A 26,678-nucleotide genomic window follows, 5' to 3' on the forward strand; every position below is an offset into this window, starting at 1 on the left:
AGGTAACAGTGGGTGCAATATCAAGACATATACTCTGTTACAAGTAAAAGCCCCGCAATCTAAATCCTACTCACCGACTCAGGAAGGAGACACGGGGAGAGCTGGAGCTTTGATGTCAAACACTGATGGTTTATTTAGGAGCTTCGGCCGGAGAATTCACAAAACAAATCTGGAGTCAGAGGTTCTGACTGCACGGTAGAGTTGCCACGTCAATTCTGAAGAGCCTCTCTCTCGATAGACCTTTTAACTAGTTCACAGAGAGTAATCAACATATTTGAGGAGATAGACTGAACAGCTGGGAACACTGAATTACTTGCGTCTGACACTTATGGCCTCGCAGATTTCACACCTTGGAGTCCAAAAACCCCAAGAAGGAAGTGTTCCAGTGTACCCACAACAATAAACCATTTGTGACCGAGAGTTGCTCAGTCATAAACTGGTAACAACAACATATGGCTGAAGCAGCCCTTTCCTTAAGGGAGATAACAGACGTCAGGGTTGGTCATAAACGTCAAAGGGCAAAAGGTGGATATCTAGGAGAATTATTCCCTAACACTTTCTACTAAACTACATTCATCTGACAACAGTTGTTAAATACAACATGTTTATCAATTAATACATTACAAGGTATTTTTATACCGTTCTATAAACAGTTCAGGCTCTGATTTTGGGACACATTATTCTGCACTATCTACAATATTCTATTTCATTTTATTTTCTTGCACTATTTTATCTGTTTTATTGTGTTGCACTGTTGGAGGCAGTGGCGGACTGGCCATCGGGACGTTCGGGACGAATCCCGATGGGCCGGTACCGAAGTGGGCCGGTCGGATAAGTCACTAGTTTTTCTGGCAGTACATGAACGCAGCACCAGGCTCCTCCCCCTTCCGGTAAGAAACCGCTATCTGTCAGAAAAAAACATCCCGAGCACACAGATCCGCTACATTGTAACACCGCGGTGCTTTGATCCTAGTTTTCGGGGTTTGGAGCCCCTCCGGACACACAGAGAGAACATGCCCGGACAGAGGTAACCGTTCCCGGGCTGCTGCTGCTGCCTCCTCAGCCGGCTGAAGGACCAGGAGCAGAACCACAGATGGAGAGGCCGAGCAGACTGCTGCTTGTATCCGAGCTGCGCGTCAGAAACTCGGCGTACGATGTGAGTCTGAGTCGGTCCCTGCTGACCTGGAAGAGACGGGCCTCCAGTCCGGTTTACCACCCGTTCAGACCCAGTAAGACCCGGATGATGTGTCTGTTTATGTGTGCATCATTGCCTCTTTTATCTGTGTGTCTGTTGGCCTTTAACACACCGAGGCATCCTGTGTGATAAACAAAGGACAAACAGAGGGTACACACAGCCTGTGTTAAAACCTGCAGACAACACACACATTAATGCACTGAAAACACCCAGAGGTGGTCCAGGCTGTGACAATAAGTTACACGATAGAATATGAAATACACATACAATTGAGTATAGTAAAAACAAATAAAATACAATAAAAAATACACATAAAATAAAAATAAAAATGCGAGTAAAATAAAATGCAATACAAATTTAAATCGAGTAAAATAAAATGAAATAAAAAACAAATCAAATAGAGTACAATTAAATGAAATACAATAAAATGGAGTAAAATAAAATTTATTAAAATACAACAAAAATATATATGAAATACTAATAATATGGAGTAAAATTAGATAAAATACAATACAAATCCAAATAAAATAGTGTAAAATAAAATGTAAACATTACATAACTACAGTGAGTAAGCATTGAGTTACATTATGATGCGTTCAAGTTCTATTCACTAAAAACATAGTATACGGTGAAAGTAAACGTTCCAAATCTCCAAAATAAAATCTTGTAAAATTATGTGTGTTGGGGTGAGAAACTAAAGCAAAAAATACATTTATATGGAGATAACACACACATCAACGCACTGGAAACACCAAGATGTGCTCCAGGCTGTAACAGTAAGTGAGACATGATATATCCGGTTACATAACACACACTGTGACACACAATATGTGGAGGTCACAGTGAGGCTGCAGGTGGTGGGAACAAAACACCAAACCACATGCATGCTTTACAGTATTCTAAATGCAGCACCATTTCGTTTTAATTTCCTAAAAAATACAACTCTTATTCCTTAGTGCCGGGATGGAAGCAGAGCTCTAGTTAAGGACACATTTGAGGGACTTTTGTATGCTCCTCCTTCTTGAACAAAGTGACATCACTATGGAACTCGCGCTCCTATTGGCTAGGACTAAATATATATATATATATATATATATATATATATATGCCTGATATTGAGCAGAATAAGGCCTTTTTAAGTAAAAGTAACGATGCATAAAGGTTTAAATATTCCATTACAGGTAAAAGTCCCACATTCAAAATCTCACTTGTGTGAAAAAACAGGCGTATTATCCATCTTAAAGTAAAAGTGGTCATTCTGCAGAAAAATGACCTCCACAACATATATGACAATATTATGTTATTATTATTATTGTTGCTGTTAAATGTTGTAAACAAACACAGTTCTGTTACACAAATAATGTACTTTCTTTCTTACCTTTTTGGAAATATGTTGTATATTATTGAACCTCAAACAGTTGGTCCACTGGTTCAAAGTTAAGACATGCATTTGAGCAAAATCCTAATTTGACTAAAGCTGTAACATACATGTAATGAAGTAGAAGAATAAAGTAGCATTAAATGGAAATACTCATATAAAGTACAAGTTCTTGAGTAAATGTGCAACTAGGTTACTGGTTGAGGTTCTCTGGGGGAACCCACTCTGGGGGGTGTTTGTAACTCTGTGGTTCTCCTGCAGGGTTTTGTGTTCCTTCATTCCCTCGTCGTCAAGCCTCAGGTAGGAGATGTTGCTCCCACAATGCAATGGGCCACCTCTTCCTGGGTGTGAGTGCGGGTTTAGATTAGATTGTGGTGTGGCTGTTAAAAAAAAAAAAACATGTTTCTGTGTTTGATGGATGAACTATGGACTCTGTTGCATGCAGTTATCTTTCCAAAATTATGCAAATTAATACACAAAAACAACTTTAAAAAATGATTTGGTTTATTTTAAGAGGCCCTATTATGCTTTTTGGGGTTTTCCCTTTCCTGTAGTGTATAGTTTTTTGTGCATGTAAATGGTCTGCAAAGGCTACAATCCCTGTGTTCCCTCCAGAGGGGCGCGACATCTCTAAGTGGTAGACCAATCACAACAGAGCCGGCCAGCTAACCAATCAGAGCACACTGGGCTCTGGTTTCAGACAGAGGGTGAAAAGAGGTGCTGCAGCACAGGCAGTATGAGAAGAATAAAGAGCTTTTTGAACATTAAAGCATGGAGACATGTAGAGACACTACATACTGATATACACCTGAACATCAGCAGGAGAGGACTCTTTAAAGTAGAGACACTACATACTGATATACACCTGAACATCAGCAGGAGAGGACTCTTTAAAGTAGAGACACTACATACTGGTATACACCTGAACATCAGCAGGAGAGGACTCTTTAAAGTAGAGACACGACATACTGGTATACACCTGAACATCAGCAGGAGAGGACTCTTTAAAGTAGAGACACTACATACTGATATACACCTGAACATCAGCAAGAGAGGACTCTTTAAAGTAGAGACACTATATACTGATATACACCTGAACATCAGCAGGAGAGGACTCTTTAAAGTAGAGACACTACATACTGATATACACCTTGGCATCAGCAGGAGAGGACTCTTTAAAGTAGAGACACTACATACTGATATACACCTGAACATCAGCAGGAGAGGACTCTTTAAAGTAGAGACACTACATACTGATATACACCTGAACATCAGCAGGAGAGGACTCTTTAAAGTAGAGACACTACATACTGATATACACCTGAACATCAGCAGGAGAGGACTCTTTAAAGTACTGTAGAGACACTACATACTGATATACACCTGAACATCAGCAGGAGAGGACTCTTTAAAGTAGAGACACTACATACTGATATACACCTGAACATCAGCAGGAGAGGACTCTTTAAAGTAGAGACACTACATACTGATATGAACCTGAACAAATTGACCCTTTTAGTACTTTTGTCTTGATTTCAGAAAAGTTTGACTACATTTTGGAATAATGTTTGTACAGAAGTGTCCATCAACATCCAGCAGAAACATGCCGTCCTCTTCGCTGCTCCTGGGTCACTGTGTGTAGTTTGCCTTCATAGTTGTAGTTCCTCTGCTGTAGTTTTTAGATTCATGTGCTGCTTCTTCAGAAAGAAATCCTTCTTTATCGATATTCCTTATAGGAATGGTTCAACGTTTTGGTATGTTTCTCTTTCTTTGTGAGAGTGTGCTGTTCAGATGGATATAAATCTCATGTCTGTGTGATAAATCTGCAGTGGCGTTGTTAGCCTGCTTAGCATAGTTCCACCACTTATCTGTTTTTTTAACAGTTTTCTTTTCATCTGACGGTCAAAAGAACTAACTACACTTCGTTGTATTTGATTGATTTATTTCCGTCAACCATTTGTTGGATTAACTGTGCTGCACCGATCAGTTATTTCCAATATTGATTGATCTGCCAATCATTTGCTTAATAGACGTTTCATGTAGTCAACAGATTGATTTTGTTGCAAAGTGAGTGAACTTAAGATAATTAAGATATTCAATTTGCTGTCCGTAGAAAGCTGTTTTAAGTCGTTACAGGGATAATGCTGCAGTATTTTAATACACAAAATAAAATCTTGTTTATGGGGCGAGAAACAAAAATAAAAAATACATTTGTGTAATGAAATGTTTTTTTACAACAATATTATAAAATAAAATATTATGACCTTTTTAACTTTCTTGGTTTCAGTTCATTTCTTAAAGCTCCCATGTCATGCTTTTCCAGTTATTACCCGTCCCCTTGTGTGTTATGAAGGTTTTTCTGCATGTAAACGGTATGCAGAGTTACAAACCCTCAAAGTACACCCTGTAGTGAGTAAAACTCTAACACAGAAAAGACCTGTCTATGCTGCCCCAGAACGCCTCGTTGGAGATTTTTATTTTTCAATTGTTTTCTTCCTGAGTATATTGACGTAACCATGTACATGTAATGCCCAGGTCCAAATGGAGCAATCCGCAGAGCTCCTCACACACAGTCTCTCAGCCTTATCTTTTCTCAGCCGCAGCTCTGCAGATTTCTCAGCCTGAACTCAGCTGGCTGTGAGTGTGTGTGTGTGTGTGCTCAGGCTGAGTTCAGGCTGAGTTCCGCGGTGTCTCGCAGACCCTACGCAGCAACCAGGAAACAACACCAGTAATCCAGCTCACACTGTCCGCTCCTCGAGCCTCAAAGGGCGCAGCAGCGAGCCCCGCAACGTCCCGCCAACACGGCACCCAGACCCCACGCAGCATTCTCATCTGTTTGTCATTACTGGTGTCATTTTCTAGTTGCTAACAAACGCCATTGTAACACATAATCACTGATGTTCCGCTGTAACGGTGGTGGACTCATCAGAAGAGAGTGGGCGAGCTGACCAGAGCACACTGGGCTCATAGGGAGGGGGGGGCAGGAGCTCCAACAAGGCGTGTAGGACAGAGAGTGAATACACATACTATACAGAGATGCTGTATGAGAAACCAATGTGAGTTTGGAACATTGTAAATCTATTCTAGTAGACCTCAACAATGGAATTATGATCAGTAGAAATGGCCATGTCATGGGACCTTTAAAACAATGCAAAACGTGAAACTTGTGGTATGTTCATGTGCTGCAAAGAGGCTCCGAAATATCTGATGCATCCTGGATCTGTATCCTATGGCTAACAAAGTGTGTTTGTGTGTTCAGGTGTGTGTCACAGTGTTTCTGTGTCAGAGATCATCTCCGTCAGAGAGGAAGAGGAGGAGAACGGCTGCAAAGACGATGGCAGCTGGAAAAAAATCAATGAGCGAGAAGGAAAGGACTGCAGGCAGGCCTTCACAGGTAAACACACCTGTACACACACCTGGATACACATTTAACACACCTTTACACACACATGTACACACATTTATCATCATCAGACCCACTTAAAACATGTAAACACCTCTGGAAAAACATTAAACACACCAGGAAAATACTTAGAAACACAATATGACTTGATTGCAATTCTTTAGTCCGATTTTCTTACATACTATAGTTGACATGGAAACATTAAAAAAATGTAAATAAAATTGCGAGTAAATAATAAAATATTGACTATTAAATAACTTACATTTTCTCCAAAACTACAACAAGACACCCTCAAACAAAGTACTCTTTTAAGTGTCGGATTAAGTTATTTGATCCAAGTGTTTTCATGATGTTCCACAGTAGCTTATTTTGCAATTGCAGGTGTAACAAATTGCAAGCCTACACAGCCTTTTCCACATTAAAACACCTGGGAACACACCTGGAAATGCACTAAACACACCTGGAAAACACTTATAAGCACGTCCGATTCTGATTTTCTTACCTTCTACAGTTGCGTTTGAAATATGTACTAACTAGTTGAATAGCTACAACTAAAACAACGCACATATTAATTGCAATTTAAACCCATCATGAGGCACATGCATCTACATTTGTCATAAGTAGCAGCTACACACAGGTTAATAAAGTGAACACCTCTGGAAAAACACTGAAAAAGTGATTAAATATCCAATATTGACTTTGTGTCTGTTGTGTTTCAGTGCTGTACGTGGAGAGGTGTCAGCAGCATCGCTGGCGGTGTGCTGAAGTCTCCTTCACGTGTCCGGAGGCAGCGCTGTGTCAACGCTGGGTCACCAGCATCAGAGAGCAGTTGGCAGCTATCAGTATGTTATTAATAGTTATTGTTCTTATTGTTTAAAGGTCACCTTTTGTGCAAAATCCACTTGTTCATGTCTCTTCTACATCAACATGTGTCCCCTCTTCTTCATGTCTCTTCTACATCAACATGTGTCCCCTCTTCTTCATGTCTCTTCTACATCAACATGTGTCCCCTCTTCTTCATGTCTCTTCTACATCAACATGTGTCCCCTCTTCTTCATGTCTCTTCTACATCAATATGTGTCCCCTCTTCTTCATGTCTCTTCTACATCAACATGTGTCCCCTCTTCTTCATGTCTCTTCTACATCAACATGTGTCCCCTCTTCTTCATGTCTCTTCTACATCAACATGTGTCCCCTCTTCTTCATGTCTCTTCTTCATCAACATGTGTCCCCTCTTCTTCATGTCTTTTCTACATCAACATGTGTCCCCTCTTCTTCATGTCTCTTCTACATCAACATGTGTTCCCTCTTCTTCATGTCTCTTCTACATCAACATGTGTCCCCTCTTCTTCATGTCTCTTCTACATCAACATGTGTCTCCTCTTCTTCATGTCTCTTCTACATCAACATGTGTCCCCTCTTCTTCACGTCTCTTCTACATCAACATGTGTCCCCTCTTCTTCACGTCTCTTCTACATCAACATGTGTCCCCTCTTCTTCATGTCTCTTCTTCATCAACATGTTTCCCCTCTTCTTCATGTCTCTTCTTCATCAACATGTGTCCCCTCTTCTTCATGTCTCTTCGACAACAACATGTGTCCCCTCTTCTTCATGTCTCTTCTACATCAACATGTGTCCCCTCTTCTTCATGTCTCTTCTTCATCAACATGTTTCCCCTCTTCTTCATGTCTCTTCTTCATCAACATGTGTCCCCTCTTCTTCATGTCTCTTCGACATCAACATGTGTCCCCTCTTCTTCATGTCTCTTCTATATCAACATGTGTCCCCTCTTCTTCATGTCTCTTCTACATCAACATGTGTCCCCTCTTCTTCATGTCTCTTCTACATCAACATGTGTCCCCTCTTCTCCATGTCTCTTCTACATCATGTGTCCCCTCTTCTTCATATCTCTTCTTCATCAACATGTGTCCCCTCTTCTTCATGTCTCTTCTACATCAACATGTGTCCCCTCTTCTTCATGTCTCTTCTACATCAACATGTGTCCCCTCTTCTTCATGTCTCTTCTACATCAACATGTGTCCCCTCTTCTTCATGTCTCTTCTTCATCAACATGTTTCCCCTCTTCTTCATGTCTCTTCTTCATCAACATGTGTCCCCTCTTCTTCATGTCTCTTCGACATCAACATGTGTCCCCTCTTCTTCATGTCTCTTCTATATCAACATGTGTCCCCTCTTCTTCATGTCTCTTCTACATCAACATGTGTCCCCTCTTCTTCATGTCTTTTCTACATCAACATGTGTCCCCTCTTCTTCATGTCTCTTCTACATCAACATGTGTCCCCTCTTCTTCATGTCTCTTCTACATCAACATGTGTCCCCTCTTCTTCATGTCTCTTCTTCATCAACATGTTTCCCCTCTTCTTCATGTCTCTTCTTCATCAACATGTGTCCCCTCTTCTTCATGTCTCTTCGACATCAACATGTGTCCCCTCTTCTTCATGTCTCTTCGACATCAACATGTGTCCCCTCTTCTTCATGTCTCTTCTACATCAACATGTGTCCCCTCTTCTTCATGTCTTTTCTACATCAACATGTGTCCCCTCTTCTTCATGTCTCTTCTACATCAACATGTGTCCCCTCTTCTTCATGTCTCTTCTTCATCAACATGTGTCCCCTCTTCTTCATGTCTCTTCGACAACAACATGTGTCCCCTCTTCTTCATGTCTCTTCTACATCAACATGTGTCCCCTCTTCTTCATGTCTCTTCTTCATCAACATGTTTCCCCTCTTCTTCATGTCTCTTCTTCATCAACATGTGTCCCCTCTTCTTCATGTCTCTTCGACATCAACATGTGTCCCCTCTTCTTCATGTCTCTTCTATATCAACATGTGTCCCCTCTTCTTCATGTCTCTTCTACATCAACATGTGTCCCCTCTTCTTCATGTCTCTTCTACATCAACATGTGTCCCCTCTTCTCCATGTCTCTTCTACATCAACATGTGTCCCCTCTTCTTCATATCTCTTCTTCATCAACATGTGTCCCCTCTTCTTCATGTCTCTTCTACATCAACATGTGTCCCCTCTTCTTCATGTCTCTTCTTCATCACCATGTGTCCCCTCTTCTTCATGTCTCTTCTACATCAGCATGTGTCCCCTCTTCTTCATGTCTCTTCTACATCAGCATGTGTCCCCTCTTCTTCATGTCTCTTCTTCATCAACATGTGTCCCCTCTTCTTCATGTCTCTTCGACATCAACATGTGTCCCCTCTTCTTCATGTCTCTTCTATATCAACATGTGTCCCCTCTTCTTCATGTCTCTTCTACATCAACATGTGTCCCCTCTTCTTCATGTCTCTTCTACATCAACATGTGTCCCCTCTTCTCCATGTCTCTTCTACATCAACATGTGTCCCCTCTTCTTCATATCTCTTCTTCATCAACATGTGTCCCCTCTTATTCATGTCTCTTCTACATCAACATGTGTCCCCTCTTCTTCATGTCTCTTCTTCATCACCATGTGTCCCCTCTTCTTCATGTCTCTTCTACATCAGCATGTGTCCCCTCTTCTTCATGTCTCTTCTACATCAACATGTGTCCCCTCTTCTTCATGTCTCTTCTACATCAACATGTGTCCCCTCTTCTTCATGTCTCTTCTACATCAACATGTGTCCCCTCTTCTTCACGTCTCTTCTACATCAACATGTGTCCCCTCTTCTTCACGTCTCTTCTACATCAACATGTGTCCCCTCTTCTTCATGTCTCTTCTTCATCAACATGTTTCCCCTCTTCTTCATGTCTCTTCTTCATCAACATGTGTCCCCTCTTCTTCATGTCTCTTCGACATCAACATGTGTCCCCTCTTCTTCATGTCTCTTCTACATCAACATGTGTCCCCTCTTCTTCATGTCTCTTCTTCATCAACATGTTTCCCCTCTTCTTCATGTCTCTTCTTCATCAACATGTGTCCCCTCTTCTTCATGTCTCTTCGACATCAACATGTGTCCCCTCTTCTTCATGTCTCTTCTATATCAACATGTGTCCCCTCTTCTTCATGTCTCTTCTACATCAACATGTGTCCCCTCTTCTTCATGTCTTTTCTACATCAACATGTGTCCCCTCTTCTTCATGTCTCTTCTACATCAACATGTGTCCCCTCTTCTTCATATCTCTTCTTCATCAACATGTGTCCCCTCTTCTTCATGTCTCTTCTACATCAACATGTGTCCCCTCTTCTTCATGTCTCTTCTTCATCAACATGTGTCCCCTCTTCTTCATGTCTCTTCTACATCAACATGTGTCCCCTCTGTGGAAAGAGACTCTGAAAGTTTCAGGAACAAAGATTCTCTCTCTTTTTGTCCTGATCCATTTATATAAAAACCTGTCTGAAAATGAGCTGATCAGATTTTGGCCACTTTATGATGTCATAACGATGTTTTGTCTTGAGTAACCATTAGCCAATCACCAACCAAGGTAACCCCCCCCACCTTATCACCTGAATCTCCTCCTAGAGCACCATTGTGTTCTTTTTAACCAAATCTCTCTCAGAGGGGCGTGGGGAGGGGCTCCTTATTTTCATCTAAAGTAACAGACAGAGAATCAGCTCTTTTGAAACAGGGCTGAAACAGAGGGGATTCTGGGATGCTGCAATGATCTGTTTGGTGTTTGGAGGCAAACACTTCAGAGACATGTTTTGGATATATCTGAGACCTGTAATATATTGATGAAAAACAGTATAATAGGGGACCTTTAAGATAAGATGGAACTTTATTTATCCCCTTGGGAAAAGCAGTAACAGTGTCAGAATGAAAAACAGGAAACAAATGGATTCACACAAGGTCAAAATGAAGATAAAATAGAATACAAATTAAAATAATAATACAGCAAAATTAAAGTGATAAAGTAACTATTGAAACAAGATATCACAGTAAAATGATTGAGCATTTGTATGAACATGTTAAATATATGTACAGCCTCTAACTCTCGCTATTGTTGCCAAACACTTCCTGTAACTCTGTGTTGATGAATTTCATCTGTTGCCATCAGGGCGTAGATATGCTCAACCTGCTCTTAAGACAAATCGCTTTTCAAAATCATTCATCCCCTCTGCACTCAAACTTATAAATTCTTGATAGGTTTTTTAACTTGATTATTTATTGACTTATTTATTGTGATGCTATGAACTATTTATCGTGTAAATTGGAATGATCCACATCCAGTCTCCGTGTGCTTTCTTCCTGTCTGTTCCTGCCTGTGTACATGACATAAACTGCTCATAACCAATTGCCCCTTGCGGGATTAATAAAGTTGTTGATTGATTGATTGTTGTTGCAGCCAGCAGACCCAAACAGCTGCTGGTCTACATCAACCCGTACAGCGGGAAGAAACACGGGAAACACATCTACGAGCAGAAGGTTGCCCCGCTGTTCGCCCTGGCCGGCGTCACCACGCACGTTATCGGTACGCATCATCACTTCCTGTCTTTGAGCTTCCTGTGTTAGTGATCAAGTATCTAACTCACATGGTGTCTGTGTGTGTTGTCATAGTGACGGAGCACGCCAATTATGCAAGAGACCACCTGAGGACGGAGGTGGAGCTGAAGAAGTTTGACGGGTGAGAGTTCAGGTCCTTCACAAAGCAGAGCATGACATACCGCTAAAATAAAAGCATTTGGGAGAAATTCATCCGAGTGTTTGTTCCAGAAAAATCTCCCAAGTCATTTTTATTTCCTGTTTCTTTTACAAAAACATCGTGACGACAATATCCGCTCCTTTGCCCTTTTATTCGTGCTATTTTCTACTTGTTTGTCATTGTTTTTTTCACCCCCAACACCTGGAGGATGCTTGCCCTCATACTTTGTATAGATTGGTTCCCCGGCTCAATTTGACTGCGGTAGAAGATCTGCATATGGCGATAAAAGTACAACACGACCAGCAGCACAATTCAGTCTACGCCCGGCCGATATGCTGCCTCAAATTAATTTGTTTAGTCTTAGTTATGATATTGTTTGTCTGGCGTTAGACCACATGTTAATGGGGTTAAAACAAGCTTTTCCTCCATTCTCTACAATGAAGTCACAAGCACTTATCTAAAAAGGTATAGACATTTTTAACTGGAGGCCCTTAGATGAAAATATATTCAAACGTATAAGTAGTGTTACATTTAAGTGATTTCAGTTTAAACCTGACGTCTCTTTAGTTAAGAGAGCATGCTTCACATTTTGTTCCATATTTATTCTCATTATCTTTCTACCTAAGATCTTCCAGCATCAGGTATTTTGTGGAAAAAAGTTCAACTAAATCTTAAAGGGGACCTATCATGCAAAATGCACTACGTCTTTTATACATGAATATGTGTCCCCGGTGTTCCAGAGAACTCGCCACGTGTCAGAAAACACAACCCTCTCTATTTTCCTCCATACCCAAATCTCTAAAAAAAGGGCTGCAACGGATCTGATAAAAACTGATCCAGATTTGAACACTGTCCTGACGTCAGGACAGTGGCGCTACGGCTATTGGGCCAACTCCACCAATCAGGAGGAGACAGCCACGGACATTGCCGTTCAAAAGCGCTGGAGACGCTGTAGTACATATGCCAGGCCAGTAGATGGTGCTGTTCTCACTGAATCTGCCCTTGCTAAAACAGCTAGAAATTGTCAAATTGAGCAAAATGAGGCATGGCTAAAATGCATGATCTGTTTGGTATTTTGAAAAAAAAAAAGTATAAATATGCCTTATATATAGGTATGGTCCTACACTATATTATTCAAATATAGCATGATAGGTCCACTTTAAATAAATAGGTTCAAATGTAACCCCAACGTATGATTTACCTGTGGACCTACCTTGTTATTAACCTTTGGAAACAATATAAATAAGACCCCATGTGAACACGGGCCCTAAGAGTTTAGTTCCTTTATAAAATATGGCACAGACACCGCCAAAATGAAAAGCACCACAGAGAACAAATCCTTCATGCTGCTGTCTTCTTTTGTACTGCAGACTTTCTACACTTTGAGTGACAGTAAACCTACTGATTAGGCATAGAAATGTAAAAAGAATAAATGATATATCATCTCCTTTTTTATATAGCTTGAGTTAAGTATATTTGTTAAACAAAATACATTCTCAAAACCTTTTAACATGCAACAAATGCTTTTTAGCCAAAATGACTGTTATTCTGTGGTACCTTTTTATTATTATTTTTAAATGGTAAGAAGTAGTGGAGTACAAATACTTCGTTATTGTACTTAAGTACATTTTTCTGGTATTAGTACTTTACTCCACTACTTATTTTTCTGACGACTTTTTACTTTGACTTCTTACATTTTGAACACAAATACCTGTACTTTCTACTTCTTACATGTTGAACACAAATACCTGTACTTTCTACTTCTTACATTTTGAACACAAATACCTGTACTTTCTACTTCTTACATTTTGAACACAAATACCTGTACTTTCTACTTCTTACATTTTGAACACAAATACCTGTACTTTCTACTTCTTACATTTTGAACACAAATACCTGTACTTTCTACAGGCTGGTTCCTTTAGTTTGAATGTGTGTTTGGTGGCGTGATCATTATTATTTAGAGTCATTGCGTGCCTATTGATTTGAACACGATCCGTGTATCCATCATTTCCTGGTCTTCTCTAAAGAAGAGGGACCAATGAAAACGTTGTCATGTTGCCGTTGTTCAGCATGGAAACATTCATTAGCTAACAATGACATTATTGTTCTATTAATATAAAGGGAGGTCAGGTACTCTTTAAAACAGCTGCTAGTTATGGGTACTTTTTACTGAAGTACATTTCAAAGCCCATACTTCTTTACTTTTACTTGAGAAGTTTAGTCAGCACTTCTACTTTTACCAGAGTATTTTTAAACACGAGTATCTGTACTTCTACCTGAGTAAAGCATGTGTGTACTTTTGCCATCTCTGATTATAACATCTCCCTTGGACCCTCGGCTCAGGGTGGTGTGTGTCGGGGGGGACGGCATGTTCAGCGAGATCATCCACGGGCTGATCTGGAGGTCGCAGATCGACGGCGGTGTGGATCCAAACTGTGCCGACGAATCCCTGCTCCCCAGCTCGCTGCGCATCGGCATCATTCCTGCAGGTCAGAAACACTGGTTATCAAAAACACTGCTTCATTAATTTGTTCTTTTATCTTTCAGTTGATTTAAAATGCAAGGTTGAAAAGGTGCTTGGAAAAGCTCAATGAACCCTTGAAACGGTTCCTAGGTTGATTTAATGTAGTCTGCAGTTTACAATTCTGATTGTTCCAGGTTCACTTTTGGTTCATTGTTAGCAGGTTTTCTATGCATTCATTTAGTTTAAACTGTCCTTATGGTTGCATGATACTCATCTTTTAACAGTCTGACTTCTCATTTTGCCAACTTAACATAGTGTAAAGCTGTTAGAAACCACAAAAACAAGAAAAATCAAACACAGACGCCAATTAAAAGAAAATAAAACCATTTTCAGAGCCTATTTAAGTGCTTTTTTCACCTTTTATGTGACAGTATGAAGGCAGAGACCGTAATTGGGGGCTGAAACAGTGAGGACGTTCTTCTAAAGTGATCATAATTGCCTGTTATCTCAAGAATGACAGACTCTCTGATTAATTAAATCTCTTTACTTCATGCAGTATGGGGAGAAAATAGGGTTCTCTGCCGAACTTTATACCTTATATTATCAGTCAAGACAGAATATGTCTTGACTGATAATATAAGGTCAGTCCTTCCTGTTTGCCCTTCCTCAGCACATCAATACTTAGATTTAAATCTAAAATGTTAATTTCCCACTGATAACATGCAACTAAAGTCCCACTCGACTAACAAGGCACTCCCAAAAACAGAAAAAAATTGCAAATCTTTAATGATGATCACTCAAAATATTGTAAAAAACCTTGTACATCATAGATGTGCTTTTTATACACATGAATACATCAGATAACATATAACAAAAATATTTCTAAAACAGTCTATCAACATGTAAAGTGATTTTTATTATTTCACAGTTTAACCACAAACTGTTTACAGAAATAAACAAGACACTGTGAAAGCCACGCATTGGTTTGTCTCAGCTTGTGTCTACATGATGTATAAATACAATAAAAACATAACTGACAGTGGGTGTTTCTCAATGTCGAGGAAAGCTGCTCCAGAGCCACTATTTCAAGGATGCTACGTCATCGAGTCCCACCGAAGGACTGTTCCAATTTCCAGGATGCTTGGAATTCTACCGAGGCCGGCGTCCTTCGTTGAGGGAAATTTTGAGGCTGCACATGTGTAGACTCCGGTCGTAAAATCCCCACAATGCTTTGCGCACGGACCAATTTCCCAAATCTTTGGCGGAAAAAGTAAGGCGGGGCCTCGCATAAGACGCACACCTGCACACCTGTTAGCCTGTTCCATTCTTAGTTTTCCGAGGCTAGGAAGGATTCTTGCCTCGCTTCTGAAGGAACTCACTCGGAGGTACATGTCCTACCAAGCATGCCTCCTCGACATTGAGAAACACCCAGAGTCTAGAGGCTCAATATATCTCTGATTCAGAATGCTGGATGAACTTTGAAATTGCAGACAGCGGTCAGCCAATCAGAGAGCAGGATTATCAGTTGCCGGGTAAAAAGATTCAAGTTCCAAACCTGGCCTAAATTAAAGTTTATTCTGTTCTGTTTATATCCTTTTGTTTTTGTGCTTGAATGGTACACACACACACACACACACACACATACACACAATTAAGTGCAATTTAACAAAAACGTTGTATTTTTAAATAGGCTACTTCCTCACTTTTACAATGTGTGTTTGTTTCAGGTTCGACAGACTGCATCTGCTTCGCCACTGTGGGCAGCAACGACCCCGTGACCTCTGCGCTGCACATCATCGTGGGTCAGTCACTACACATCAACTAACACATAAAGTATTTTCAGGTCGTTTCAATGTTGTATACAGGATCAAAGACTGATGAGGGTCAAAGGCCCAAAGGCTCCTCCTATAGGGACAAATAAAATGAGCCATAATGGATAATATCACACAAATAAAGACACTTTTTGGTTGCTTTTCTTGCTTACATTGCACATTCACATGCTTTATATTCATCCATTTCTCATAAAAATGGTCAGTTAACATGCAAAACTGAAATTAATAGCTTGGTTGGTGATTGGCTAATGGTTACACAAGCCAAAACATCGTTATGACATCATAAAGTGGCCAAAATCTGATCAGCTCATTTTCAGACAGGTTTTTATAGAAATGGATCAGGACAAAAAGAGAGAGAATCTTTGTTCCTGAAACTTTCAGAGTCTCTTTACACAGAGGGGACACATGTTGATGTAGAAGAGACAAGAAGAAGAGGGGACACATGTTGATGTAGAAGAGACATGAAGAAGAGGGGACACATGGTGATGTAGAAGAGACATGAAGAAGAGGGGACACATGTTGATGTAGAAGAGACATGAAGAAGAGGGGACACATGTTGATGTAGAAGAGACATGAAGAAGAGGGGACACATGTTGATGTAGAAGAGACATGAAGAAGAGGGGACACATGTTGATGTAGAAGAGACATGAAGAAGAGGGGACACATGTTGATGTAGAAGAGACATGAAGAAGTGGGGACACATGTTGATGTAGAAGAGACATGAAGAAGAGGGGACACATGTTGATGTAGAAGAGACATGAAGAAGAGGGGACACATGTTGATGTAGAAGAGACATGAAGAAGAGGGGACACATGTTGATGTAGAAGAGACATGAAGAAGAGGGGACACATGTTGATGTAGAAGAGACATGAAGAAGAGGGGACACATGTTGATGTAGAAGAGACATGAAGAAGAGGGGACACATGTTGATGTAGAAGAGACATGAAGAAGAGGGGGACACATGTTGATGAAGAAGAGACATGAAGAAGAGGGGACACATGTTGATGTAGAAGAGACATGAAGAAGAGGGGACACATGTTGATGTAGAAGAGACATGAAGAAGAGGGGACACATGTTGATGTAGAAGAGACATGAAGAAGAGGGGACACGTGTTGATGTAGAAGAGACATGAAGAAGAGGGGACACGTGTTGATGTAGAAGAGACATGAAGAAGAGGGGACACGTGTTGATGTAGAAGAGACATGAAGAAGAGGGGACACGTGATGAGGGGACACGTGTTGATGTAGAAGAGACATGAAGAAGAGGGGACACGTGTTGATGTAGAAGAGACATGAAGAAGAGGGGACACATGTTGATGTAGAAGAGACATGAAGAAGAGGGGACACATGTTGATGTAGAAAAGACATGAAGAAGAGGGGACACATGTTGATGTAGAAGAGACATGAAGAAGAGGGGACACATGTTGATGTAGAAGAGACATGAAGAAGGGGATTTTGCATAATAGGTGACCTTTAATATATTAATGTGTGTGTGTGTGTAGGAGACTCTCAGCCAATGGACGTGTGCTCGGTTCACCACAACAACACCTTCCTGCGGTACTCCGTCTCGCTGCTTGGATATGGTTTCTACGGCGACGTGCTAACTGACAGCGAGAGGAAGAGATGGATGGGACCGGCGAGATACGACCTCTCAGGTAGAAATGCTTTTCCTTTTATTAAATACCTGTATGTTAACGTGAGTGAGAGAGCGTTCGGATTGTTTATGTCCATATGTATTCCTGGTGTGGAGGAAATTCTTAAGAGAAACTGATAAAGGATTCATGGACAAAGTTTGTCTTTTGTTATATTTAATAAAGTAATAAAGAAAGTCAATATACAAGTGAAATCGATCCCAAATGCAGGAACAGAGCTTAATCCTCAGAGGATAGAGAAGTTCTGCACCCAGAACACAGCTTACAGTCACACTGTTGGCTATATAGAGAAAAGCCAACTGGTCCCACCCTTAAATTCTCTTGGACATTCTCTAAACATCCCCACCATTGCACCATAAAACCTCATTGTCATCACAGATTATATTGCATCCCCACACACACAGGGAGTTTCCATTATTTATCTCCCTTGATGTCGCTCTGACTCCTGCAGGTGTGAAGATGTTCCTGACTCATCATTACTACGAAGGCACGGTGTCCTACCTGCCGGCCAGAGGCATCATGGGAACCCCAAGGGACGCTGGCAGGTGTCGATCCGGGTGAGAGAGATTCAAAGATTCAAAGGTTTTATTGTTTTTATAGTCATATGCACACTCACGCATTACATTAATGCACACAATGTACAACAATATCCGTTTTTTTTTTTTTTATTACTGCCAATTCTTATTCCATTTTATTCCATTCCATTTCTATGTAAATAGTAAATACTGTTATATTTTACTCTACTTTTTATTATTTTTAATATTTTTCTAGTTTTCTATCTGTGTTTTTAAAAGAACAGAATAAGAAATTAAATCATGTAAATTAAGACAAAATTAAATACGGTTTAATGCAGTGATAACTATTCATATAAATAGAGAGTGATGATTTATGGCTGTGAAAATGTTATTTATTTATATAAATTACATTAAATAAGGACTGTAACAGATACATCAGGGTCTTCCTTCCTACAACTATCAGACTGTACAATCAACACAGGCCCTGGCAGAACACACACACGCACACACACACACTTATAAAGGATTTCTGATCTTGATAACTCTAGTTCACGTTAGCTAATCTTTAACTTTAGCTGCTAAGCCTGTTTGAGGCTAGTTAATGATTGTGTTAAGCGGATACACCAGATGAGGAGTTTAGTATCTAAAACAGATGTGTTCTGGTTATGTTTTGAAGAAAATTGTATTTGTTCATCTTTTTTTAAATAACATCCATGTGTTTGTACGTTTCCAGATGTGTAATTTGTCAGCACAACAGGAGGCTAATTTCCGAGAAAGCTGAGAGGTACCAAATGGATGAAGAAACAGACCGTGGTGAGTCCACACATTTATAATCCATAGCTTCTTAAATACAGAAAGTTACTGAACCGTCTTAGGTCTAGATATACCTGTCAAAACAATTGATTTTGCGATCAAGGAGAACCTTGGCTTCTTTAGTAATATTAAGTAATTTAAATAAACCTTACAAGATGCCCTGAGTTGTCTTTTTTGAAAATAAAAGTGGTCCATGAGTGGAGCCCTGGGGTACCAAACCAGAAACTAAAAACCCAAGTTTTATCATAAAATATTTATAGAATACCTTCTTTTTTGCTTTTTGTGGTTTTATATACATAGGTTTTTAGTGCATGTAAATGGTCTGTAAAGGCTAAAATCCTTCCAAACTGAGTTTTTCTCAGGCAATTTGAGAAAAATAAAGCATTTTTTTAACATTGAAGCAGGGGGAGAACTTTAGGATTTTAGCCTTTGCAGACCATTTACATGCATACAAACTTATCTAACATATTACAGGAAAGGGCAACCCCCAACAAGCTAAATAGGGCCTCTTTAAGATTAATTAATTGGCTTTTCTTTTTCTTTTCTCCATATCGGTATCTCATTGGTTTTATAGTCATATTAGATGCTACAAAATGTAGTTATTGTTGACTATGATTGAACTCCTGAAACAGTGTCTTTTAACTATGAAATGTTACGTTAAATAAAGCCAATAAACCCTTTAAAACTTGCACCAAAGATTTTAAGTGATGGAGCTTTTGGAAGCATTAAAAGGATGTCTGTGCAATATATATACCTGGCTGCTAAATCCTCAGAACTGTTACAGGATGTGTGTTTTTTAAATTGTAAATGTTGTTATCTTTATTTATTTATTTACGCATGCTTCTTAGGTAACATTAAGCTGTCTTCTCTGCTGTAACAATGTACATTTCCCCTCTGTGGGACTAATAAAGGTATTCTGACACTGATTCTGATGATGGCTCAAATCTGTCTTTTGATGGGGTTTTGGTTTCAGAAAGTGAAGGCGAGTGGAAGACGATCCGTGGGAAGTTCCTGGCGATAAACGCTGCCAGTATGAGCTGTGCGTGTCCTCGCAGCCCCAAAGGACTCTCGCCTGCCGCTCACCTAGCCGACGGCACCACCGACCTCATCCTGGTGCGGAAATGTTCCCGCTTCGACTTCCTCAGACACCTCCTACGACACACCAGCAAAGACGACCAGGTGACACATTATGTGACTTCTCATCAGACTGCATCTTTGTTTGTTGTTTTTAGCGTAAACACTTTTTCAAGTATACTTAAAGTGGACCTATCATGCTATATTTGGATAATATATTGTAGGGCCATACCTATATAAAACATGTCTGTGAAGTTTTTTTTTTCAAAATACCAAACAGATCATGCATTTTAGCCATGCCTTATTTTGCTCTATTTGCTCTTTTCCAGCCCTGTTTTTGCAAGGGCTGATTCTGTGGCAAATGAGCTGCAGCTGACCACGCCCCCCTGCAAAGGAGGGGGGGCGAGGCACGAGCGTCATGTTACCATGCTGTTACCATGCCACGGCAACCTCTCATTCCCCTGATAGGTGGAGAGTTGGCCATATAGGCGGAGCTCCCTGTTTCTGACGTCAGAACAATTTCAAATCTGGATCAGTTTTTATCAGATCCGTTGCAGCCCCGTTTTTAGAGATTTGGGTATGGAGGAAAATAGAGAGGGTTGTGTTTTCTGACACTTGGTGAGTTCCCTGACACACCGGGGACACATATTCATGAATAAAAGACGTACAAAAGTGCATTTTGCATGATAGGTCCCCTTTAAGTATTAACGCAATCTTTACCTTGCAGAAGTACATTGCTTGAGAGATGGGGTTTTTTGTTGGACTTTTGGACTATTTTGTCATTAGGGCCTTTTCTCTGACTTATGGGTCTATTGACTCCGACTCTGAGAAGCCAAAGAAAACTTAAATATTAACTTTAAACAAGCCAAACCATTCAAAATGCTGGTGAATTAGTCTCAAATGTGCTAAACTCTTTTAAGGGCCCTATTTCAGGTGTATATCAGTAGTGTCTCTAATGTGACATGTCTCTGTGCTTTAATGTTCAAAAAGCTCTTTATTTTTCTCATACTGCCTGTGCTGCCTGCTTCTCCTTCTTTCTTTGTTTCCCAGTTTGACCTGAACTTTGTTGAGGTCCACCGGGTACGGCGTTTCTGCTTCACCCCCCGTCACTGCCAGAGCGACTCGGACCTGGACCTGCGGGAGAACGGGAAGCACCAGATCTTCGGCCAGATCTGCAGAAATCACCCGGCCTGCGGCTGTGCGCCGGCCTACAGCAGCTGGAACTGCGACGGCGAAATCCTGACACACACGGCCATCGATGTCAGGTACCACCACCCACTGGGAGCCTTTTAAATTGATATTGAACAAAAATACAAATATATATAAAAATATGTATACAAATATGTATATCCTATATATATATATATATATATATATATACACAATCAACAGACACATTTATACATACAGTGGAAAAGATACTATCGAAATTACACATTTAAATGATTATTTTACTAATGTTGTCCCACACGGCCATCGACGTCAGGTACCACCACCCACTGGGAGCCTTTTAAAGTTGATACTCTCAAATATTTTAAAACAAAAATGAGAGTTAAGGCTGTTAGGCTTCAATAGCATGTCCTTCTTTTTAGCTGGTGAAAAAGATACCATCTAAATTACACATTTTAAATTATTATTTTACTAATTTGCATGTGCAGATTTCTCCTAAATGCACCAACAGTTAGAATTGTATATAATGCCCCATTTTCAAGTTTTCTAACATAATAGGTCAAGTCCTATAAAATATAATCCACTATGGAGGTGTCATAGTGAGATTTTTTCAATAACACTTTTCACCTTTTGTAAAGTGTTGCATTTAACAATACATACCTTTTTAGCCAGACCATTCGTATAACAGGTCCCCTTTAATAATAACATTTCTGAAAACTTGTAATACAACAAAATGGTTTTAACTGCAAGTCATTAACTGGGGAAGTTTTATGTAGATATCTATTAGTTAACATATGTACGCCTTCTCGTTTTGTCTTGTTCTCACAGAGTGCACAGCAACTTGATCAAGCTGTTTGCACGAGGGATCGAGGAGCCCACGGTGTTTGACGATATGACCAACCCTTGTGCAATATGAGCCCCGTCACCACCTGTCAGACACTGGACTCCACTTCCTGTTTCCAGCCCTCGTATCATGTGACACTTCAGGATTCAACGACTCAGCAAAGAGTTGGGCTGTTACTCGACAAAAAACAAAAAAATGAGGAAAGGAGAAATGTTACTTTCTGAAAGGTCAAAGATTCCTCACAGACGAAGTGAAGTGTAGTTTAAATGCCAAGACCAGCTTTAAATATTTTCTCTGAACACTAGCAGCTGATTTAGAGTAATAATCAGGAAGTTAGAGAGTAAATCTTCACCCTCAGCTTTTAATCTTTTGGGGGTTGAATGGCTGCCGGGTGTCTGGCCCCTGGTTTATTTTCAGTGCTGCCTTGTTATGATATATTTTCATAGTAATCCTCCGATTGTGACTTAGTTTTGTTACCCTAAGTGTTTCTCTGTGTGACTTTAGAGCGGGCTAAAATACCTCCGACTTCTTTTGGGCCACATTAACTTAAACTCATCCTTGTACTTTGAGCATTTCGACTCTGACTCGTCTAACTGTTGTGGTCTTTAAGGCTGCAACTAAATAATTATTTTCATTATCCATTATTCTGCTGGTTATTTTCTAGATTTGTTGATTGATCACTCAGAACATTTGTGAAAAATGCCTTTGCAGTTTCTCAAAAAGTCTTCAATGTATTGTATTGTCAGTAAACAACCCAAAGATATTCACTACAACCTAAAACAGAGGAAAAACTCCATGTTTAAGAGGCCGGAAATGGCACTTTCTGACATTATCACACTAAGACATGACCTTCTTACTTTGATGAATCGACTATCTAAATATATATTTCTTATGGACTTTTCTTAATTGTCTGAGTCATTTCATCTTTGATTTTGGCTTTGACTTGATTACAAAACTGCTGTCAGTTAGACACTTCATATAGACTTAAGTTGCTTATTGTTGTTTTTTTTTCTTTTGACTTGTTTTGTTGGTGGCCCCCTCTGAATCTCCTCTTTTACTACCCTAAATAAGACTGCAAACTGACACTCCTTAGACTCAAATACTCTGTTGACTTATATCTATATTTAATCAAATCAAACTATTCAAATCTGATCTAGAGGCGTTTTTTTCTATTATCTCATAGTTTTTTTATTGAGCTTGTTTGAAGTTGTTACAGAAATATATTGGCTTTTTTTGCACATTTACATTTAATTTGAAGTGATCCTGGATTTGGAAATATCTGTTACATATTTACGGACGCCAGACACCCGCCGGTCATGTGATCATTCGGGGTCAGAGGTTGATTCACATTCTTGAAAAGTAGAAAGTAAATCCCCTTCACATGGTCAGTACTTGTGGGGGTAAAAAATGCTGAGAGGAGATTTATTCTCACGTCGTTAGTTCCTCAGTTATGAGAAGATAACTTCCACTTCATGCTCCTCGAACAGAGCCAATAGATTTTCCTCCAGTCCGAACCTGAACTCAATCGTAACTATGAAATGGTATTTTTGCATACTTTAATTCCCAGCAATTACGAAAAAAAGTGTTTTAATTTCTGATTTAAGCAAGCTGGTTGTGGCTGAGAAAGCTGAACAGTGCACTTGAGTGTTTTCAATCTTCCATTTCTGCTCGATATGCAATGAAACTTAGTAAACACAGGAAAGAACTGCTTTAACAATATTTCACTCAAACTGTCTTCAAGTCAGCTGGACATGTAGCTGTAACTTCAATCTATTCTGGGTGCAACATTATGTTTTAAACATACTCTGTCAGGTTTATTTTGTTTTGTAAAACCTCAAGTTAGTCATCTGAATCTTCCACAAAAATCACTTACCGACAGGCCGACAGGTGCAAACACGCTTAAACGGTCATATACCAATCCATTGGGAGAAACATGTTGCCGTTTATAAAACGATGCAATTAAAAAAATCACCACTGTGCCAAAACACCTGCCAATGAAGAACATCCTCTCCAACTTTACAACACAACAGTGAGTTGGCAAACTTTAAAATCCCAGAATGTCAACTAGCACACCGCTTTGTTTCGGACTGGTCTCTATTTTTAAATATTTATCCACAAATGTCCCCTTCATTGAATCGCACTGGGAAAAATGCAGATTTTTTTTCACACAAAATATTAATAATTAATAATATTGCATTAGTGGAAGATTCAGATTATTGATTTAAGGTTTTGTGAATTCTGGTTTTGTTGAAGAAAGACAATTGTAAAGTCCAGTGTTGATATCCCACCATCTGCTCACAAAAAACCTGATCAAAGAATTTTTCGGTTTTTGATTAGACGTTAACAGCAGACGGCTCTTAGCATGTTGTAGCCTGATGTTGACTGCCTCTGTAGGGTTAGGACATTTTTTAGGAAATACAGTCAAAATACATGCATCAGCATTATGATCTTTACTTATATTATTGAAGTTGCATGTTCTTCCCAATAAGCCTCAGGACCGTCATGTCCCTTTCGTCCACACAGATCATGATAAAAGACATGTTCTCATTCCTGCTTTCAAGAGGATGATCCCTTTTTAGATTTGTATGATCCCATGACCTTTCCTTAAGCCCCACCCTGAGGGCAGATGGTCCATTTCAGACCTTTTTGGACAAAAACGTTATGCCAAAATGCCAATGTGTTATTGTCACCAGCTATGTGTACCTTTTTAGAGGGGCAAATCATACCAGCATACTTTCTTGTTCGAATACATAGGTTGGCCATTTATAGCTCCACTAAAAGCTCTAAATCACCAGGATATTGTTAATAAAAGTTGCAACTTGTAGGGGAGATTGTAATTTTAAAATAGAAGAAATCAATTTAAAACTGACTGAGTTCAAGATGGATTAAATGGAAACTATTTAGACTTTGACTGGACAGAAAGTGGAGTATCAGCACTGGACTGTCAGACTGTAGATGCTGTTTTTGTTTGTTTTTTGTGTTTCTTCTTGTGTTGTTGACAAGCAATCCTGTTTCCTCTCTGCTGACGTCGAGCTGGACTCAAACTGATGGAGGAGGGAACCCGTAGCAGCAGCCAATCAGCTCTCTCTCAATCCTCACAATCTGACAAAATACCAGCCGGGGTTTAAACATGTAGCTGCCTGTTCGTGACAATTTCAGCCTAGAGGTCTTCACAGGTCCACAACCTTGGATCCAATGAAAAAAGTGACCTACCAAAACCCTGCCTTCATGCATTCATTCTCAAGCAACAACAGGCTGGATTTAAAGGGGGCCGTCAGAACTTATCTGATAAAACCTAGAGGATATTAAGAAGTTGGACGTTAGGAGAATACAACAGGGCTCTGATTAGACTGATTACAATGTTAGCGAGAACCGAGAGGACCTGTGAAGACCTTTAGCTGCGCCACCATGTTGGTTTATCTCCTAACGTTGTATTGATGTACAATCAGAGTCTGAATGTTTGCTGTAAAACCTCCAAACAACAAACCAAATGTACAAACAGAGGTCGACTGATGACAGATAACTGAGGTGGATTTTAAAAGGAGGATACAATTATGTATTAACATTTAGCGGGCTCTTATTATAAATTCAATGTGTTTGTGCTTCAGTATTATATTGTGCAAACCTGAAACTGACAGCATGTTTTCTCTAAATACTTGGCAGGTAGCAACTGTAGCTGATGAGCTAAGGGCTAACATGCTACTTTGCCAGGAACGTGCCCTAGCTAGCTCAGATGCTAACAGGTCTTAGCTAGCTGGCTTACGGCTAGCAAATGTCGCGTTACAAACCATACTGACCGGAAACAAAGAACTGACATGGATAAGAAGATAAAGTTAGTTTGTTGTTCCAGTGCAACGTTAGCATGACGCAGAAAAACCTCTAGGAAGAGCATCAGTCTCAAAGACAATTGTTTTCTCCAAATGTACTGGCCCCAGAGGAACAACCAATCCAAAAGAAACCCCTAAACTGCCCTTTTTATATAAATATTTAGGTGTATAGAATTCATAATGAGATTTGTGTGAGCGCGGTTGAAATGAACGCTAGCGCCCATTGCATGCAGTTGAGCCGTTTTGGATTGAATGCACCTGTTGGCTACTTTATTTTAGTTGACACATAAACATCTAAACTATCGGCTCAGATTTAGACATTGTGAATGTTTTTAAAAGGAGAGACATTACTAAAAGAAATCACTTTATATCCCGCTTCCCAGAGGTAGCTCAGAGCTGAAGATGTAATGGAACATTTTCTAGAGTTGTTCAGGTATTTTGCTATGTAGAATTAAGCATTAGCACTCCAAAAAACGATTATTTAGCATTAATTAATCTTCATAATCTTTCTGATTCGTTATCTCTAAAAATGTCAAAATCAACTCTAATGTACATCTTTTAGTTCCCGTCGTTAAAGTGATTACAAACTATTGAAATTAGAAGTTTTTCGCTTGGTGAAGTTTTAGTTTCTCCCAATTTAAACCCCCTCTAACTAACAGGTGATGTTTCTTTTTTAATCGACACTGTAGTTTAATCTGATGCTGAAAACTAGTTTGATCTAGTGAATCAGTCGACCTCAAAGCTGTAATCTGAGCTGTACCTGATCTTTACCTTCTACTGTAGCTGTTTCAATTTTCAGGAATAAAAAACATATTAAATTATTCTGTGTACATGACTTGTGATTTCATTATTGGATTCAGACAGCTGAAAGAGTTTTTTGTATTACTTTTTTTGGATGAAAATGTTGTTATAATGTAGG

At 39.7% G+C, this 26,678-nt stretch overlaps 1 protein-coding gene across 2 annotated transcripts; it reads left to right on the plus strand.

Annotated features, from left to right (window-relative positions):
• Positions 1-913: 913 nt before the first annotated feature.
• LOC117479704 (ceramide kinase-like) lies at positions 914-26,589 on the plus strand. Of its 2 annotated transcripts, XM_034126788.1 has the most exons (14): positions 914-1,229; positions 2,835-2,873; positions 5,833-5,967; positions 6,696-6,818; positions 11,270-11,395; positions 11,482-11,548; positions 13,913-14,058; positions 15,761-15,835; positions 17,367-17,519; positions 17,968-18,073; positions 18,765-18,844; positions 19,818-20,023; positions 20,969-21,183; positions 21,917-26,589. In XM_034126788.1, exons 1-14 carry the CDS (start codon positions 1,094-1,096, stop codon positions 22,002-22,004), a joined length of 1,695 nt encoding a protein of 564 aa, XP_033982679.1. In that variant the 5' UTR covers positions 914-1,093; the 3' UTR covers positions 22,005-26,589. The 2 variants fall into 2 exon arrangements, with proteins under 2 accessions (XP_033982679.1, XP_033982680.1); XM_034126789.1 differs by lacking the exon at positions 2,835-2,873.
• Positions 26,590-26,678: the final 89 nt, after the last annotated feature.

This window comes from Trematomus bernacchii, unplaced genomic scaffold (genome assembly GCF_902827165.1).
Source record: "Trematomus bernacchii unplaced genomic scaffold, fTreBer1.1, whole genome shotgun sequence".
Taxonomy (NCBI): Eukaryota; Metazoa; Chordata; class Actinopteri; order Perciformes; family Nototheniidae; genus Trematomus; species Trematomus bernacchii.